This window comes from Polyergus mexicanus, unplaced genomic scaffold (assembly GCF_030449975.1).
Source record: "Polyergus mexicanus isolate NDT 795.1 unplaced genomic scaffold, iyPolMexi1.0 SCAF_16, whole genome shotgun sequence".
NCBI classification, from domain to species: Eukaryota; Metazoa; Arthropoda; class Insecta; order Hymenoptera; family Formicidae; genus Polyergus; species Polyergus mexicanus.
In genome coordinates this window covers 670968-691479 of record NW_027223336.1, presented here as the reverse complement: position 1 = coordinate 691479, position 20512 = coordinate 670968, and the positions used below count along the sequence as shown (strand labels likewise).

The 20512-nt window shown below is 33.8% G+C and overlaps 1 protein-coding gene across 6 annotated transcripts in view; it reads right to left on the bottom strand.

Moving 5' to 3' along the window:
• Positions 1-983: 983 nt before the first annotated feature.
• Positions 984-20512, bottom strand: part of LOC138940034 (uncharacterized) — a 62470-nt gene continuing 42941 nt past the window's right edge. For 4 of the 6 annotated variants that reach the window (XM_070308518.1, XM_070308521.1, XM_070308520.1 and 1 more), the window contains exons 4-6: positions 16336-16549; positions 11850-11984; positions 1776-11334 (exon numbers count right to left, since the gene is read on the bottom strand). In XM_070308518.1, the coding sequence (XP_070164619.1) occupies positions 11106-11334; positions 11850-11984; positions 16336-16549 (578 nt within the window). In that variant the 3' untranslated portion in view covers positions 1776-11105. Of the gene's footprint in view, positions 11335-11358; positions 11424-11849; positions 11985-16335; positions 16550-20512 lie in introns of those variants that run through there. The other 2 variants (XM_070308519.1, XM_070308523.1) reach the window with 2 other exon arrangements.

Here is a 20512-nt window from a genome sequence, read left to right as displayed (position 1 = left end):
TGCCCGCAAAAAAATATACAAAATATTCTAAAAAAGTTGAGCACATATATAGCAGAATATGGTCTTCAGATAATCTTTCCGTTTTACGAATTTTTAAAATTAAAGATTTAAATACAAAGAAAGGAAACAATGGTGCAATTTATTTTTTTGTAGAGAAAAAAGAAGTGATCTTAGAATTAAGAAAATTGTTTTTTTTTTTTTTTTGTGTTATTATTTTGCGCTGAATATTTCGCTTTATTTATTAAAAACGAATAATTATAAGTAAAAAAATTTCAAAACATACTTTTAAGAAAAAAATACTGTTTTTTTGTGCACATCATTTTCGGAATAACCGGGTATATTTTTTCTCGCCGATTCTTCTTTCCTTTCGTTCTACAAACAACGACATATCTGTGATGCATATTTATAATATGTACGAGAAATATTAACAAAAAATGTGTACCTAACGTTGATACGTATACATATAAGTACACTCGATCTTATCTACTCTCTTTGCGAATCCGTAACGCTTACTTCTCCTACTCACGATGTTACAACATTTATTAAAACCTTAATTGTTGCTCCCCTCTCGGATATAACTATTATAATATTAATCTATAACCAAATGTCCCGTCAGCGGGATGTTTTGTTATTCGTAAGTTCGTTAATACATATATATTCAGCTATCTAATTGTATAAACTCAATTATTTATATATTAATCCCCACGAGAGACGTCTAACGTGTCCTTTTAAAAATTAATTGCTGGTATATGGGTTACAAGAAAAAAAAAGGAAAGAAAAAAACACGTTGTTGATTGTACGTTATAAAAGGACAATAAAAAAAAAATATTATATACCTAATAGCATTGTTCCTTATCCTTCCATTTTCATTCCAAGTTTGAAAACGATAAAAAAAAAAAAAAAAAAAAAAAATTTATACGATTCGAACGAAAAACTGCTCATTATCTAATTGAGAGTACAGAAAGAACGTAATGCGGACCAAGGATATAAGGATGCATATTTATTCTGTAAAATAATATACAAATAAATAGTACGTACGTGTATGCGTGAGAATAAATACGATGCGTATTATGCCTCGTAAATCCTAGGATAATGATTTTGCGTGACTTTGCGAGAGAAAAAATGTTCATTTTATTTTTCACGGTTTTCTCTCTTACGTTAACCGATCACTCCATCGAACTTATGGTAGATGCTTAAATATAGATCGGTTTTTACTTTATGAATTTCGATCGATAAGTAAATCCGGTTTAAAATCTTATCTCTCATGGAAAGTGCGTATATAAAATGGAAAATAGAATGGCGAGCAACGACACATTCCGAGGAATATCGTCTCGATTTTAAGTATCGTGATTGCAGAACTTCAAGAATGTTTTAGAGAGCAAGGATTCTCAATCGATATGAATATTGGCTTTAAAATAATTCGTATTTTTTTATATTTTCTCTCGCAAGAAGAGACCTCTCATTTTATTCGATGTAATATAAAAAGATCTCCTCTAAGAAAATTCAAGATTCTTTAAAAACTTCTTTTCTTTCTTATAATATAAAAAAGAAAATATTCTATTTTTCTCTTTTATGATGAAATGATCAAGGATTAAGAAACTTATTAATAAAATTCAGATACATTAAAATTTAATTAGCGATTGGAGAATAATATCTATCTCTCTTTTTTATTTTTAAAATTCGTAAAGAACGTTAAGCATATATCGTTATTCTCCTCGATTCATTTTCACACAATAATCAGGAACGAGACATGTCGTCGAGTAGAAGGACCTGGATATGAAGAGTGATTTTATTAGACTGTAACTTCAACTCTTTACACAATGCGATCAACATTGTTAATATACAATTAGGTGTAGGTATCGACACAGAATATCGAGTATAGAGCGCACTACACCTCGTCATCGAGCGTACGATGATGGGGTAATAGTAACGATGGATAGAGTGTGATGATATAGTGATAACGATGATATAAATGTTTAGCCGTAACGATCTCACTACGCTAATCGGATCTTGCTTAAAACGCTTTTTTAAATGCGGGGAGATTCACACATATGCAACCTCTTCGTTCGCGTTCGTCTCGCGAGAGCGACGCCGTCGATTATGTCATAGTTAACTTTCTCGGAGCACCTCCGTCTGCGACAGAGAAAACAGCGGTTTGCGACGAAATGGATACTAAATATTTTATTGACATCAAAAAGTGCGTTATATGACATCGAACCGGGATCGAATAAAATTCAGTGTCAAAAAGATTGCCTATTTTTACAAAACATGTCGAGAGAAAAGTGGGTTATCTCGCTTGATAGAGGCTGACCTGGTCCCGTGTCTTATAACACGCTGTAATGGGAGTTACATGCGGCACCTCCTGTGTGACGTAATCGGAATTTATGTCTGATATTTTCGTTCCTTATGTCTCTACATATATTACAAGGCCCATAACTGTTTCCCTTTATTGCCGTCGTTTGGTACAAAACGCAAATAAAACCATGCCGGCTGCAACCAACCTCGATGCAATAGAATTCCTTTATAAGAAATACCGCGAAACCGCGATCGATTTTGCGAAATCAAACTTTCGTTACTTCCAATACAAACTGCAGATCGCCTTATGTGCATAGATTAAAGAGATTTCACCGCATTCTGTTACAACGAAATTTCAAACCTTTTGATCGTTGAATTATTCATTTCGAAAACGTCTCAATCGACATTGTAAATTCCGTAGTAAAATCAATGTATATTTAAACGCAACGAGTGTTTTCTCTGTCCAAACAGAAATTGATCCTCAACTATTATGATAATAAGGTTAAATTTAACCCTAAATAATTTTAAATATCACAACAAATATTTGTTATTTATTTTTTTTTTTTTTTTTAACTTTGTCTAATATCTTTATACGTGGCCATTTTTCTTTCCTCATTTTTCATTATCAAGATAAGCAGTAAGATATAAAGTTGATGCTCTTTTCCAGTCTGTTAATAAGCGAGCAAATTTGAATTAATACCCACATTATCCGAATTTTATATAGTCATAGAATTGAGGAATAATTCTATTCTCCAAAAACACTTCGCTCTCTTATCCTCCGTTCGTCGCGACGTCGCAATCGTGTCGAACACGTCTGAGAGACTGGATATAATCGTCGGATATATTTATCTTAAAGTATAATAGTAATGAGATGACAATATGTAATAATAACGCGTGTATATTATACGCGCGAGTATCTTTAAACTACGTTATATCAAATGTATCGAGTACACTGGAACGATATCTAAACTTAATCAGCCTCTTTATAATCAACAGCTATATAAAACTCATCCTGACGTATAGTAAAGTTGCGTCTTAACTATGTATACGTGTATATGTGTATGTAGTAAATATACCGTGAACGCGAGTCGCTCGAGTCCCCCCCTCCCCTCCCCGAAAGGACTTGACACATCTATAAATCGCATATTTATATCTAATTTATGTGAAGCCTGTAAACGGGCAGGTCTTACAAGTATGGTTTATTTGTCAGCTTGTTATCACGGATATACAATTAGACTAAAATACTAAGTATAAATAATAAGTATTTTGTCCCTTTCTAATTTTACTTACAACGAAATTCAGTGTCGCGTAATATTAATCATCCCTTCAAAAGATCAACACTATATATCGTTTTGTAAAGTATTCGTGCAGTATTCATTTGGCTTTTTGCGCTCATGCCGAGCCTTAAAATTAAAAAGAAGAACAAAGATGTCATCTCGATCTCGATAAAATCGCAAGTTGCGCACTGCAGACTTGCCCGTTTATCGACTTCGTATAAGTGATAATTAAAATCGTAATTATAATAGTCACTTAAATCAATCTTATAGCTTATACGTAGCTACGCGTTCTATCACAATTCGCCTAAAAAATAAAAAAAAAAGAGAATTATATTTATTCTACATAACTGAAATCCTGCCATTATCGATTGAAGGCGTGAGAATGCATCCTCTGCCATTCGGGAAAGAAGGCACCAACGAGGAGCAACAAAAGTCGCATTAATTTTCGATTCTCATCCACGCTGAAGCAATTCATCCGAATCGCACATCGCTCAAATTATCCCCGTTCGTAAGAATAAAATAAGTCGATCGACTGGAGGAGAACAGAGCGAGAATCGAGTATTGAAGCTTGAGCATAGCGAACGATTCTGCCTGGTCCGTATCGCGAAAATAATAAAAGACTTTAGTGAAACAACGATTAATCCACCTTTTTTGAGAAAATTTATCAGCGTTCAATTCTCTCAATTTTAATTCTAAGATCGAATTAAAATTAGGAGGATATTTTAAAATTAAATTCCTCAAATTTTCCGAAAAATACATCATCATCGTTGCATTAAAATCCTTAAAACATCGCTATTAACGATGCCGTAAACTTGCCACTAACTTTTTGCCATAAACTTCTCTCATAAGCTCCGAAATTTAATCCATCTGATTTTACAATTCCATCTTGAAGATATTGAATGTCGTAGGAATTATTAAATAAATATCGTGGCATCCCTCAAATCGTGATTTCAGTGTTATGTTACTAGATATTACATCTAGCATGCCAAAAATGGAACAATAGGACGAGATGGAACATATAAAAAAAAGAAAGAATATACGAATTGTCTCGTTTCGCGAGAGAAATTTGTCCTACTTTTTGGCACACGCTTCCTTTGTCTACCATATCGTGTGGCTTTAGGCCATTTATTACATAGCAGTGACATAAATCACATTTTGGAAATCTTTCTCGATGTAATGATTCATATAGTAAATATTATATATTATAAATATTATAACAGAATTAAATTGCAATTGAAATGGCTTTGCATTTTCCAATGTACGATCGTTCGCGATTTGAGAATTGAGAATTAAAAATGCGACAGGCCCGCATTTAACGTCGATTATCGCCACCAAAGAGCAACCCGGAAGAAAATTTTTTGAAGAAAAATGTGACTTATGTCATCCGCCAGATAAACAGCGAAATCGCGAATTCTACTCGCGGTCAGATGATTCGACGAATCGCCTGCCTGTATGCGATCATTCGCATACATCCTCTTCTCCTCCGTCATCAATCATTACCCTACGACATGACAGCACGAACAAATGCTATTGAGTGAGCTACATACACGAGAGTATGCGTTACTAGACCGTTACAATTAATGTAAATATATTGTCTGATATATTATCGCGCGGATCCTCAGAAATCCAAGCATGCCCGAGTTCTCGGCATGGACACAAAGTGTCTTTCAAACGGGTTTCGATCAACGGGAGTCGCTTGAGATCCTCTATAAGACCCGCGGAATAATTAGCACGTCGTTAATACAAGAGCACAATTTAAACGGCTCGCCGGATTATGCACACCGTTTACTTTCCAAAGCCCCGCGTAAAATCGAAGCCGTGACTGGCGAAAGTTCGCAAGTTCATCCGCCAGTGTTCCGACATGATCGATATACGCTGTGGTTCTCACCCATTAATTCTACTATATTAATTTTTCGCTCCTCTATACGTTTAAGGAACAAGAGCGCTTATAATTGAGCCCTCTGCTGTTAGTCTGAGCATCACGCTATCTTACTCACAATCAGATAAACGATATATGTATCGCTATACCGCCACGCGCGGCTTCGCAATTTACGGCTTTGATTCGTTTCAAGATGAACAGCGTACACATCCATTTTATTAACTCTTCGAACCGGTTTTGCATTTATAAAAAACACGAATAACGTAGAATATTTCAAATTAGAGAACGAAAAGAATAAATTTCTTTAAATTCTTTTCTCCATTTTTCTTGACCCGATTTCATTTTTTATATGAGATAACAATCATGGTCATATAATTCTTTCGAAGAAAGAATTTTTTTTTTTTTTTCCCCGTAACTAAATATCTTTCTCAAAGAGTTAACAATGTTCAGATACAGCCGATACAGCCGATAAGCTTTACAGAAAGTGTATTCATTTGCGATCGTTAACAATACCTTTTCCTATCCGATACAATCATAAACATGACATGCGTTTCATAAACTTATCACATGCTTCTCCATTCGTCCTCCATTCTCCTTCGTTACTATCTACGTATTTACAGGACTAGAGTCTTACTTAAAAATTTCGGCTGCCTGTTCGAGAAGGATCTGGGATGACCAAATATCATTGACGAGCAAGCAGAAAATTATGAGCATAACGCTATTTTAAGAACTAGTCTTACCTTTAAATATACTACGCGATTAGTACCCACCGTTTCTCCTACGATAAGAGTTACTCACCAAGGAAAATTCTCTTGTTATTCCAGTTAGCACCATTCTCTACGGAGTCCCATTGAAACACCCTTTAACACGTATCGCTTGATGTTGATATTTTATGTCTTTGAACTTAACCTTCGTTAAGGTACATTTTTGTTACTCATTTTATCCTAATTCGATGTTTTATCCTTTATTATACACACATACACACACACACACACACACACACACAAATTGTATTTTAAATTTACTTGCTGAAATAATAATTAAGTTTCTCGGTTATATAATGGCACGTTTATACATATCACGATATACTATATGTGTAATAATTATAAAATGATTTTTTTCTATCCTTCTTTTCCCTAAAAATTTTCTAACATAATTTTAAATTCACTTTTTCAAATTTATCAAGCTTAAAGCGAGATGGTATACTTCTGGTTTTCTTCTGGAGCTCGTAACTTTTTCAATTATCACATCTATTTTTAGTTTCTGCAAATTTTCGATGCGATATGTGTTAATTAGCGTCGCAAAGGTCTTGTATCCAATTTCGGTCAATTCCATCAAAAACACCTAATCCGATCATCATTGGGCCAATGTTATGTTAAGGACCGTGTTATTCATTAAAACTTGCTCTTCTGTCTCTCTTTTTATTTCTCCCATCGCGAGAACATCAATTCTTTCCGCAAGGAAAGAGTTTCGCTTTATTATCGAGACGATACAATTCTTCTGTTTGACATCGATAATCTCTTACGAAGCGTCATACGTGTCTGTCATGTTCGATCCGATCGTAAAATAACGAGGTAAAAAGAAAAAAAAGCCGACATTTCAGAATGAAACGATTGATGATACCGACAAATATACAAAATTCTAAATATTGTCGACTTTAACAAATTTGCTTCAAATCTTCTATTAAAATAGAAATACATATTTCAATGTAATGAGATATTTCGCGTTGATTTTGATATTTGAATTCACAATATGGAACACCGAGCTCTGTACATATTGTCACGAACGTTAATGGAAATGGAATTTTACAAGAGATTATATGAAAACAGATCTCGTTATACACGTAATAAATTGTTCTCTTCTCGTCCAACTAGAATGTAAAAACCTTAATCTCTCAACTAAAATGTTATCTAATAATCGGATTAAATTCGAATCTATTTTACATATAGCTTATAATAAGCTGAATATTTTTCAGACTATATATATATATATTAATAAATCGCTCATTTTTAAATGTTATAAACTTTTAATTCTTTAGTATACTATACTAATTTTTTTTATAAATCCTTGATTTCTCTGTATGTGTGAGTTATCTTATATAAAAATAATAAAAGTTAATTATTTCATAAACTATTAATTTTTCATACGTATTATAAAAATTTATAATATAGCAAAATAACATATACACATGTTGTTACATACGATTAATATAATCATTATAAATTTAAAAATACTTAAAAATTTGTATAAGTAAATTAATTATTTTCTTACGAAATTTAGATTTAAAAATTATTATTTAACGTTCACTTCGATACGTACAAAGATCACTGTTGTGAAATATTGGATATTTGAGATTTCCCTTTTCTTATACTTCCGCTTTATTATTTTCAGTTATATGAAACACGATTTCTCATTAAACTCATTTCAACCAAATCAAATTTCGATCTTGCCACTCGTTGCAGTTTCCCTTAATTTTTCTCCACTGTTCTTTTTCGCAATTTAGCGCAACACAAATATCTCTGTGATAGATAGATTGTCAAGGGTTACAGTCATTTCGCCAGTCCTCGTTTTATCCTGACTCAACTAAGTACTAATCGATACTTTGATTAGTTTTTCTCGAAGACGCCCTAATTTTTATCCGGAAATATGAAATCTTCAGTCGTTATTTCTCGAAAATTACATAAGTTATTTGATCGTGTAAAGGTCTACATATGTAAATTTACAAGTAATATTTCAATATGTGATAAATAATTCTCATGTATGCATCTGTAAATCCATCGGTAATATTTGACATAATAAACAATTGAATATACATGTTTTTCAAAAACAAATATTCTGTGGTCATAAGATATAAAAAAATTGTCTGACACGAAGTGTGAATATCTATGTGGTATATTTCAAAGTTAAATAGATTTAACAAGAATTGATAAATGTTACGAGAAAAAAACCGTCGATACCGAGAAGAAAGAATGAATTATCGCACTATAGATTGTGAGGAATCTTTCTACTATCGTATCGGTATCCATCGTATTATTTTACTAGCATGAACGCCAGTTAAGTGTCTGTCTTTCGTTGAATCAGTTCAAACGACTCAAAGATAATCCGTTCGGACTAAAAATAAGAGTATCACTTCGATCCTGCGCAAATTGTGCCGAACATCGGCCTTTATAGACGAGTTTGAATCTCTGCCAACGATTCGCATGGCTTGTCTATATATCTTTTAGTTACCTATCTGCCTACCTGGATCAAAACGGAAATCTCCGCAGCTCTCGCGACATCGATTCATCTTGTGACCGATATCGAAGATTCGGGGCCACAAGAGAAAAGACGGTTCGTCCGCTCAACTTGCCTTCCTCCCTCAAGCACCAAAGACCGTTCTTGAAAAATCGAAGTCAGCGAAATATTTAAGATGCCTCGAATATATAGAATACCTACCCAGGGAAATACAAAGTCAGCCTAAAGTCGATTCTCTAGTCACTCTCGTTCGATATTTTTCAAAGGCCTATTTTACATCGCTAATAAAAATTGTATTGAATTAAGTTTCTAGATTGTAAAATAAAATAAAATAACAAAATGTAAATCTAATTGTTCAATGATTCTAGATTGTTGTTACAAAAAATCTAATAATCCATGAGATTTTGTTTCAGCGTTGGATAATTAGAAAGTGGGTGAATTCGCAAAAAGTAGAAGATTCGGAATAATCTCAACTTTTCTCGTTTCGTTGGATCGTGTCTCCCGCCTTAGAAGGACGTGCTAAAATCGCGCGCGCGAGGATATCTTAAAAACTACTTTTGGCCAGAAACGCGCGCCGTTGCGACGTATAGTTATTGGATCTCTATGATCATGAGAGCTTGCTGCTCCTTTTGGCGGTGTATATAGGAAGGGCGTATCGTCCGGCGCGAGTCGAAAATAACCGAGACTTAATTAATGCATTTAATTAGTGCGAAACCGTGCTGGGTGTCTTTCTCTGCCAGACGTTAACTCTTTCGATGCGCGGAAAAAGGTCGCCATGAATTCTAATGTACCACCGAAATTAATTCTTGATGCATAGAAGGTAAACATATTCGCGTGCACGATATTAATTTGCAAACATTTTGACAGAATTAAATTTTTATCTTGATACTTTTAATATCAAATATTTTCTCTGACATATATTTCAATTGCAAGAATTATCTAATATGCAAAGAAAAATAACGCAAGCGTAGATTATTTCTTTTTTTTTATATGGCATCGAAAAAATTAACGGTGTTTGAAAAATTCGATCCGTGTAAACTACATCCTTTTTATCGTAATTGCAAAAAAATACAGATAGAGAAAAAGCACATCAATAATGAAGCCTGCAAAGATGTTATCAGAATTCTATTTACAAACTGCGAAAATATAATAATCCAAATTCAATTTGCCTAGAATAATCCTCTATTGCAAAACGCATACAAATTTCGTCGCATATATAAAATTAATATCAATAAACTTGTTAAGCTTTTAACTAAATAGCAAAGTTACACAAACCTTCATAATTTTTTATACGTTCTTCCAACGTAAATTTATTTACTTATCAAATCAAGCAAAGTAAAAATTCTCCTAAACCTGTAGTCCTGCTGCCTATTACTCTTTATATACGAATTTAATAATTTTCTATACATATTACATGATATTCTGCAATACATTTATACTGCGATGAATATTAATTCATAATTTTTGACACGCATATAATTCGCGTAAAATATTTGATGTAAAATTACCGGTTCATATAGCGATCAACGTGTGCATGTTAAATAGCACCTTTGATCAGTACTGCACGTTGAATCTCTCTAGATCATCAATAATGCATAAGAACGCTCTAATAATACAGCGAGCGTAAATCGAAGCACGGGTTCATAGTTCGGAAATGTAAAATTTCTCCCACGTTTTCATTCTCATTTCTGTTGAATACTATGTACAATACGGAGAAAAATTTCCACATTTCCACACTCATACACGCATGCACACGCACAATTTATGATCATAATATTCTCCCAAATATTCTCAAATCTCACGTGGGAAATTATCTTAGGTTCTTAGGGTTTAATGATAAAACTTGTTGTCGAATACTAAAATTTAGAGACACTAAGCACGGTTTCCAGTCGAGATCAATATTGGGCATCACTACCGTACACGCAGCGATGTTCCGTAATGATCCGATTATATCGATTCACGAATGAACGTCGTTATTCAAGCGAGATAAGAGACAACCGGTCGTTTCACGCGGCGACTCTCCTAACATCGGCCATAGTTCAACTCTCTCTCGAGATCTCGCATCTACAACGATCAAGCTAACTATATACGTACGAGAAGTTAGTCAAACTATGGTTGATGTTATATGACATTAACCGGTCATCAATCACTCGTTCCTTAACGAGCCAGTCATATTTATGACTGATTGCGTTACTCGTGCGCTGTACGTGAAGATCGTGCCCGATCGGAGGCGCGATGCGAACTCACGAGATTAATTAATTCTCAGTTATCCGGACGATCACGCGTTCGCTCGTCACCATCGTCATCTCAGTCGGAAATGTCCTCTCGATGACAAGCGGCGAATCTTAAATCGAGAGCGGTGCCTCGTCGCAACGGTGTACGAAGCCATGCTGCTGCTGCTGCTGCTGCAGCAACTGGGGTCATCCGTTGGTTTGCTCGGGCAGCAGTATGCTGACGGATTTGCGGTTCGCCGTGGAGACGGCATGAGGGTGGTGACGGTGGCCGCCGTTTGCCGCCGCCAGGACGGACATCGATGGCGGCCGATGGGATGGCGCGACCACGCGCACCTCCGGCCTGGGGGAGGCCTCCCTTAGAGGGCTATCGACGCCTACCAGCTCCTCGGGGTTCGCCACCAGCGATGCCGACGTTCTGCAACGACGACCGCGGAAGGCCGTTCGTCTTGTCAATATGCGGATTCGTTTCGGCCGCGTGAAACCGTCAGTCCATAAATTCGTATTCTATGTATCATATTATCGATATTTGAAAGATCTTAATTTCGCGTATTTATTTATTTTCTAGAATGTCTTAAAATGCATATCTTCATTATAATTTGTTTTATTCCGAATTAGAAATAGAATTTTTCAAAAAGTAAAGCAGTGCGCGTGGATTCTTTAGAGCGATCTTACGGACTGAAAGTTAAAGGACAAGACGATAGAAAATTTATGCATCTTATACTATATAAGAATAAACGGAATTACTAAATCTTACTTAGAATTTGTTGATTAAATAAAAATTGGCTTTATATATCAAGTATTTTTCAGCCGACACTCGAATCGGAAACTACTTTTCTTTCTTCTCAGAGGCATTTCGTTAATTTCGCAAAGTATCTCAATCGTTGTTTGTTTAACGCATCTGAGCCAAGTAAATAAACAGAATTCACTTACCTATGCTGCGGAGGCGGCGTGGGTGTTCGCGATAGAGGAAAACTGGCAACTTCCCTCGTCACCGAGAGCGACCGAATCGATCCGAATGTTTGGTCCGGCGATAAATTGGCTCCGACGGTTTGCACCATGCCGCTACTGGAACATGGACATCGGTTAATTGCCAATTAAGCTGTCCGCTATACATGCATACGGTGTCGCTTTTGTCTAAACTCTTAAGTTCTCTCCGAACGCCTCTCTTCAAGTATGAATCAACATCGATTTTGTTCTTATTTCTTTAACAGAAATGTAAATTAATCACTTGTCTGTACTGTTCAGACTAAGAGTGGCCTAACAAGAGAAGTTTGGCAACCCGTATACTCAAATAAACTTGAAACTTTACATTAGACATAGATTTTATGGGGGTAGAAAAAGTCTTTGATGATAAACTAATTCCTTTAATATTCTCTATTATCTTCGTTAAAGTTAAAGGAATTAAATAAGAATTACCGCTGTTTTTGTAAGATATAAAATAGTTCGATAGCCTTACAAAAAAAAAAATTCAATTTTTAAGAATTTTAAAAGTCTTAAGAGTACTAATTTGATTATTTCTTATTCTGAATATAATTATTTTTTGTTTCAGAAGAAAATTTCAATAATACATAAATTTTGAAAAATTTTTAAATAAAAAAAAAATATATTTTAAACACTACGACTGACGTTATCAATCGTTATAAATAAATGGAGCAATTAAAAACTCACAACAATAACAGTACACAGTTTCAATCCGCTGCAATTTGTTCTCGTGTATCAGTCTTCGATTAAGTATGTTTAATGATCGCGTAGTGATGGCAACGAATCCGTTCTTTTTCTAACAGGTCTTAAGAACTTTACACTTTGTTGCCTCGTACAAGGTTCTACCGAATCGTTACGGAGAAGCAATTAATGTTACACGCAAGGCGTTATTAATATTAATTTTCCTCGCATTTGCATCGAATAACATTCCGAATTGTATTATTAAATACAATTTCAATTGCGTTTTTAATATGATAGAAAAACTCACGTTATAATATTCTATGAATAATAAAAAGACTGTGATTTATTCTCCTTGATATTGAATTAATTCTTCTCGCAGATGTAAAAAAAAATTACAGATTTTATCGATATAAAAGAATACGAATATATGACTCAGCTTTTCGAATAGATGAGAGGTTCGAGAGAGTGCAGAGAAAGATTTGCAGGCTGACATTTGAAAAGTCCCGCATATGTTACAGCTTATAACAGAAATACGGCTTTTATGCGAGTCATCTTTCTCCCTTTCCCATTCCTGCCGTGCCGTTACCATTTGTCAAGAGACGAAAAGCCTCCTGGATTTGAGAGCGGAGCAAAAAGCTAATCGATAACTTCGATAGGTATGGGTTATAGATATGCCTACGCATTCAATTTGCCTCTACACGCGAAGCATTTGTGCCCTTCGCTGACACGGGGAACGTCTCGTTTCTGTCCCACGTTCTACTAAAAGTCGCAACACTATTTCAAGACTTAACACGCCACCGCGAGAGCAAAGACATAGGAGACGCGATTTTTTTACGGAATATCCCTAAACGCGATTAAAACGCAAGATACGCGGAAAAATATGTTAAAGATCTCGCGATTATAAGAGAATGAATCATAAATGTTGCACATTTATTTGAAGAAAAAAACATACATTTCTAACTAAATTGAAACAGATCGATCAACTCTATACAAAGATATTCACAAATCTTTTTAGTCTTCAACGCTAAATATTTCGCTAATTAAATGTGATTTTAAAGTTCTATCAAATAATTGAAACTATATAAAAAGAACAGATGTGATACCTCTTATTATTAATATACATATATATTGTTAAGATTAATTTACAAAGGGATTAATTTTTCTCGAACATTGTATGAATGTTTTGAAAATAAATGTTAAAAAATGTAGAAATTAAGTTAAGAAATTTATACATGTATATAAAGTTTTTATATATAAAGTAAAGATTTATATACATATAAAATAAAATGATTTATCTCAGCGCCCTATATAGTTCTCGATAAATGAGACGAGCCTGCTTATCTGATTGTGAGATGGATTCTGACGCGACTTGCTTTCGTGTCGCGGGAATTCGTGAAATGATCATCGAGCCGAAGATGGGACGGGAAATAGTTGGTCAAAGTGGATGATTATCGATGTCTTGGACGCTTCGGAAGACGCCATGAATTATTCATTCAAACTCTACTCAACACGTCGATGGATGTCGAAGTTATATTTGACAAACTCGTTATTCCGCTCACGTGCAGAAATTCGCAAACTTTTCGGAAAAAATGGTTTTCTCAAACAAATATCTGATAGATGAAGGTTTTGTCTTCTAAAAAGACCTCCGTCTCTTTCTCTCTCTCTCTCTCTTTTCTCGAAAAAAAAAAAAAAAAAAAAAAACGAAAAGAAATAGATTATAAATATTGTACAAAAGTGTAGTTTTGAAAATCGGAGAGCAACCATGATTTTATCGAAAATTAAAAGCAGTTTATTTATATGTAGACAGATCAAAAAATGTAAGATTTTCGAGAAAATTTATAAAAAAAATATTCGAAATCTAAGACACAAGCACCCTAAATTGAGCAAAACAATTTTATCTCTTATATGCGAATAATAACATTTTATATATCGCAAAAAACGAAACTCTTGCAATTTTTATTCCACTTATCTATGGCAATATGTTTATTCCAATTTATGAGTCAACCTCATAACACCACATCGTATAAAAAAAAATACATGGTAAACAGTGTGTTTATCACGCTGTCTTGTATAATCTTGAGCGGCATAAAATATTTTCTCGCGTAAAAAAATAACGAAGAGAAAAAAAGGATTTCTCGTATATATCATCATAAAAACTCCATACTTTCTATATAAGTGCAAAAGCTCGAAAGTTATCGCTCTTCAGGATTTAACTTCATGCATTTAAATCAAAATTTATAAGTATAAAAACACACATAATACTGTTTTTATAAAGTTTCGATATCACGTGATGGCTTTGAAAAATTTCTGTTTCGTAATTTATTAACAAGGGTCGTCATGTTGAAAATAATTATAATCATTGTAGCGAGCATAGAGGATCACAATTAAAAGTTAACACATCATTATTTTGTTCGATCGTCAAAGATCGAACGTATCATTAAAGTTATTGATAATTGAAGGAAAAGAGGGGTAGGAAAACTTTTAACGAATGGACAAGTGTTAAAAGAAGAACTTATAACAAAATGATAACTTTCTTAATACTTTATCGTGAAAAATGGAATCGATATTCATTAGCTGAAATTATGTATACCAATGCAATGTGTTGAGCGCAATGTTAGATATACAACCGCGTTTAAAACTTTTCATTTTTCATAATGTTAATTGTTATCACATCGTGACACGCGATAAAAATGTTGCATAAAAGAGGCCTTAGTCATCATTATCGTCATCGATCATCGTCCGACATTACTTTCATACTAAGCGCAACACAATATTGCTATCACTAAGTCTCTGATCCCAAAGAAAATGCAGGAATAAAATAAATTCCATAAAAAAAAAAAAAAAAAAAAAAATCATATATAAATTTAACTGTTTAAAGACAGATATACAATCAAATATATACATACAAATATTCTTTAAATGCGTGCTGTAATGAATAATTGCAAATGTTTATCGTGACAGAAATTGATTTTACTTAAATAATTTTTTTTTTATCATATATAATTATTATGGAAAAAACGCCTATCAAATACATTTTTAGAGACGAAAATTAGAAGATCGATATGATGATTGACGTACGTATATGATGGTAAGAAATATATAATAATAGATCAATGACACATTAAAACATCCATGACTATAAACTTTATACGGTTACCGAGCTATGTTTGTCCCGGAGCTGGATATAATGCTCCATAAAATATGTATGAAATTTATTTTTAGCGAACGCGGCCTTTACTCGAACGACAGCTGGTGTCGTTTTTACGTTGAAAAAAGAACACTTTTTGTATTGTTTCGCAAAATTACAGCACAAGGGACTTGCCAATTACAGCACAAGGGTATTGCCAATTGATTCTCTCAATATTTCTTTCTTCTACACTCGATGACTGATCCGAGATAAGTCGTGCAAAGTAACTAATTCTGAATTCGCTAAAAGAAGAAAAATAAACTTAAAATTGCATTAGAATGGAAAATGTAAATGAAATATGACAGAATTATAAACAAATATACGTCCCGTTTCTCTCTCTTTCTCTCTTTAAAATGTGATGTCAAAGCTTAAAAAAGTGTCTTCTATCTTCGCACTCAGTATAGTAACATTCAGAATAATTTATATTTTCCATTATAATACATAATATTTGAAGTTTATTTCTTTAATTTTCCCGAGCTTAGCGTTAACAAATAGAGTCTTAGTATTAGATACATAAAGATAACACGTAAGTGACATGTATTGAAAAGTGAACCGCTTTAAACTTACCTGACGGAGCCCGAAGTCACCAGGAAGGGCATGGGGGTCGGGCACGGACTCATAGGCGAGCTACTCACGGAGCTGCGAGTGCTGCTCAAAACAGAGTGCGGACACTGTGGTGGACCCACGTGTGGTCCTCCCATGCCGCTTCCCCCTTTGCTAGACGCACGACCCTTCAGACACGGGATCTTTGGCCATCCACTTACGTCCTTGCCAGATACACCTGAAACAAACAATACATGTTTCCGGTTATTTCAGAAGTAAACGTCGAAAAAAAGCTGATGAACCAGAACACACATGCAGTGAATTGTTCAGAAACATCAATATCTTTCAAGTCTTTTTAATTATTTAAAGCTTAAAATTTTTTTAAAATCGTGTTGCGAAGATGAAGCTAAATAAAACATCTAATTTTTCATTTAATTTGAAGCAAGGAATATTTTTACAAAGAATTTTAACGTATTTGATGTTATACAGTTACAAAAAACAAAGCATGTAATTAATTAAACTTTTAACTATAAAATATCCATCTTTAAAATATCATTCGACTTGGGAGAGAGAAACAGAGAGAGCACACTATTGTAAATATAAAATAAATAACTCTATAATAATAGATTATACTTTGCAACGAAATATATTGCAAGTCTAAAAAAGTTTTGTAGTAAAAAAATTATTATTATTTTTCTCCTAATAACTTTATTTAAAAATTTCGATATTAGAAATTTTACATTCAATTTCAAGTTATATTTGTGTGTGTGTGTGTGTGTGTGTGTATGTGTGTGTGTGTGAGTAAGTACCGCTGTTTCAAAAGTAACAAACATATGAACACGTTACATTTATTAAACAATGATTCTATATTACTTGAAATATTCATTAAAAATTTCCCGACATTAATGAAATTCCTGTTGCTACAAAAGAACAATTTTAAGGGAGAAAAATATAAAAAAGAATTATGTTATCATGGAAACTATGCGTGTTGCACGCTCGCTATATGTACTATATTAGAGTCGTTGCGCTCCTCTCGTCAACATTATTACAGCGCTAAGATAATGCGATATTTAGTATGCAAAAGGAAAACTTTTTCCATCACTTTCAAATCCATTGCCATTTGAATATCCACGTTGCTTGTGATTTGACGAGGCGATACGCGCGTAGAAGGTCTCTCGGTCGTTTAGATTTCCGTTAAGAGATAGGAATCGAACGCGCATTAGCGAACAGAATGATCCCATATACAGGAATAACTAGATCAGTTCTCTTTATTTGACATTCGTAGCGGCCAAAATTTGTTACAACGGATTGTAAAAAACACACTTGTCTCTATTAGATAGCATAAAGAAAATTGCGAGCATACCAGATATTGTTGGACGTATTTACTGCAATTACATCCATTTTCTTTTTCCTGTGTAACTTTTAAACATAATTATATACAAAAGGAAGATCACTACAAACAATTTTGAATCAAACTTATCAGCGATTTTTTTATTTTAAAATCGGATGACATTATTTTTTCAAAATGCTATAATTTTGTATGGCTTCCATTAGGAACGAAATTATTGTAAACAAACCATTGTAAACAAAATATTTTTTTTTAAATTTTATTTATTAAAAATAAACATGCCAAGCTCACATAAATATTTAAAATAGATTTAAAATTCAGGTGTTAATATTATTAAAATCTATTCGATATTGATAAAACAAGTTCTTAAAATTTTACATCTTTTCTCCTAACATGCTATATAATTTTATCAGATTTATTATTCAAATGCAGATGCCCGTTAAACATTCTTGAGATTATAGTCGGTTGTCAATTAAATTCCACCTGTCTACCAACGTCGATGTTGGATAATTCAGAGAGGAAGGAAGCTGCTGCCCGCGGACGCAATGCGGTGGATAACATGAATTTGTAACACGGTCGGACTCTCTCGATGAGAGGATCTGCATAACGCAAAGCAGTATAGCCGGTTCTGCAATTCGTTCCTCCAACAATGGAAGATTAGCGTTGATAAAGCCTCTGTAACCCCCGTGTTTTTGTTCCCAGCTATACGTTACGCGTACGAAAGCGAAAAAATAATGGCTACTATGAAATGCATGATTGTACACCATCGCAATGTCGTAACATCCTCCCGAGGTAAAAAAAAAATGTGCGAACGCACAATATACGGTTGGTACTTTTCATCGATAACATAATGCGCAAAATCATTTTAATGCGATCAAAATAATGTATTATACCATAAATGTGATAAATATTTATATGGCATGCTTATAATTCGTGTAAAAAAAAATGATTTATTTATTATAATTTGTTTCCCATTAAAAGAAAAATTTTAAAAAATACATGAGCAATGTATTATATATAGAAGCTCTTTTGTCTCTCGTATCATGCCTTAAATTAACAAATTCATGTGAAAATTTAATAAATTAACGTAAAATAAATAACATAAATTTTACCTTTCAAGAAGATATTATTTATATAAACTTAAAAAAAATATAATACACAATTTAATATTGTAAAATGAAAGGTTACGCAGATTAAAGACGGAGATTAATATTTACTGAGAAAATATTAAGTTCAAACTTCTTGAAATAACGAAGATTATACTGACGTAAGAATTAACAGAGTTTAACGTCAAATATATGAGACAGTATTATAAATTTCAATAATAAAATTGTAAAATTGTAAATTAGTTTCTAATAATTGAAAATGATGATGAAATAAATATCTAAAATTATTTTTTAGCAGTTTAATAACAACTATTAACTTTATCAACTATTATAAAATTATCAGTTTCCTTTGTCTAACAATTTCAATTATCTTCTCTCAACGTCTCGTCAATTCTCATTTAAGAACAAAAGCTGCGAGCTAAATTCAATTTAGCGACGAGTATGGAAGTGTGAGTTCAAATATACGAATATTTATGTCACCTAGTTGTCACATATAGTAGTCGCACAAGGGCTGCTTAATCTCGAAGTCAATATAGCCGTCACTCTGTTTCAGTTAGAATCTCCCGGCTACGCAGAGCCGGACAATGGTAGAGGAGAATGACATAGCGGCATGCGAATCTTATGCCGTCGATACAAATCGCGTGGACAATAAAAAGACATTTCAATCCGAAAGTATCGGAAAACCGTTCGTCTCGAGATGAAGTCTTTAAGCGGAGATTTTCATCGCAGAAGAGGAAGAAGAGGGGAAAGGACGAGAGAGGCAGCGTGTCCTGAAAGCGACAACCTATCGGAATTTGTTTCTGTCCAATGTTCTTGGATCTCAATAAACTCACGACGAACCGCCAATCGATTATCCGCATCCATGTATCTGTAGATATTATGTTCCAGATTCTCTCCTTTCAATCGCAAATAACGAAAGGGAAGACAGTTGTTTGAATTTCGCGCATTATATTAGAAGTGATCAAAGTTAAAAAAAAAAAAAAAAAAAATTTTAATGAATTGAATTTTAACTATTATAGAATGTATTTTCGTGATATCACGATATATTTTATACAATAACAGAAAGAATAGAGAACGATATTCCGTTTGCGGCACTTCTTCTACATACTTAAGTTTTTCATACACATATATGCGAACTACACATGACACATATAAGGAAATAACATCATTTTAATCAAACCTCCGCTTAATCGACAAGATTGATTAAAACAGATCGAAAGAAGTCGAAGATTCCACAATTCGACCATCGGCGAACGGCATTTAATTGGCCGACAGAGCATTACCGAAATTGGTGTAATCTATTTTTGGCAAAGGCCAAGACTAAATCTACCTGGCTAACACACGTCACTATGTTATGCCGTATTAATCATTCCGTATTTATCTGACTGCGCTAGCATGCCTCGCGGTGCACGATAAACCTGACCTTTCAAAGAAATAAAATATACTATCAGATCCCAACGATAGGAAATGCATCCTCGCGGAAGATCAATCGGCGTTTAAACGACGATCGGTATCTGATAAATTGCAAACCGCTCGCGGAATATGCTCGATCCTCGGCGGAGATATGTTATTAATGCAAACCTCTCGGGATCTAAATACTGCTAAAATCGCCGGTCTAATGTTTGTGTGGAATAGCTACGCTAGGTATTCATGGAAAATGGTATCATGGAAAGTTCAGGAGATATTTGACGAGTTAATTAACAATTTTCAAAAATCTTACTTCCGAAAATAATGTCAAAGTGCAAAA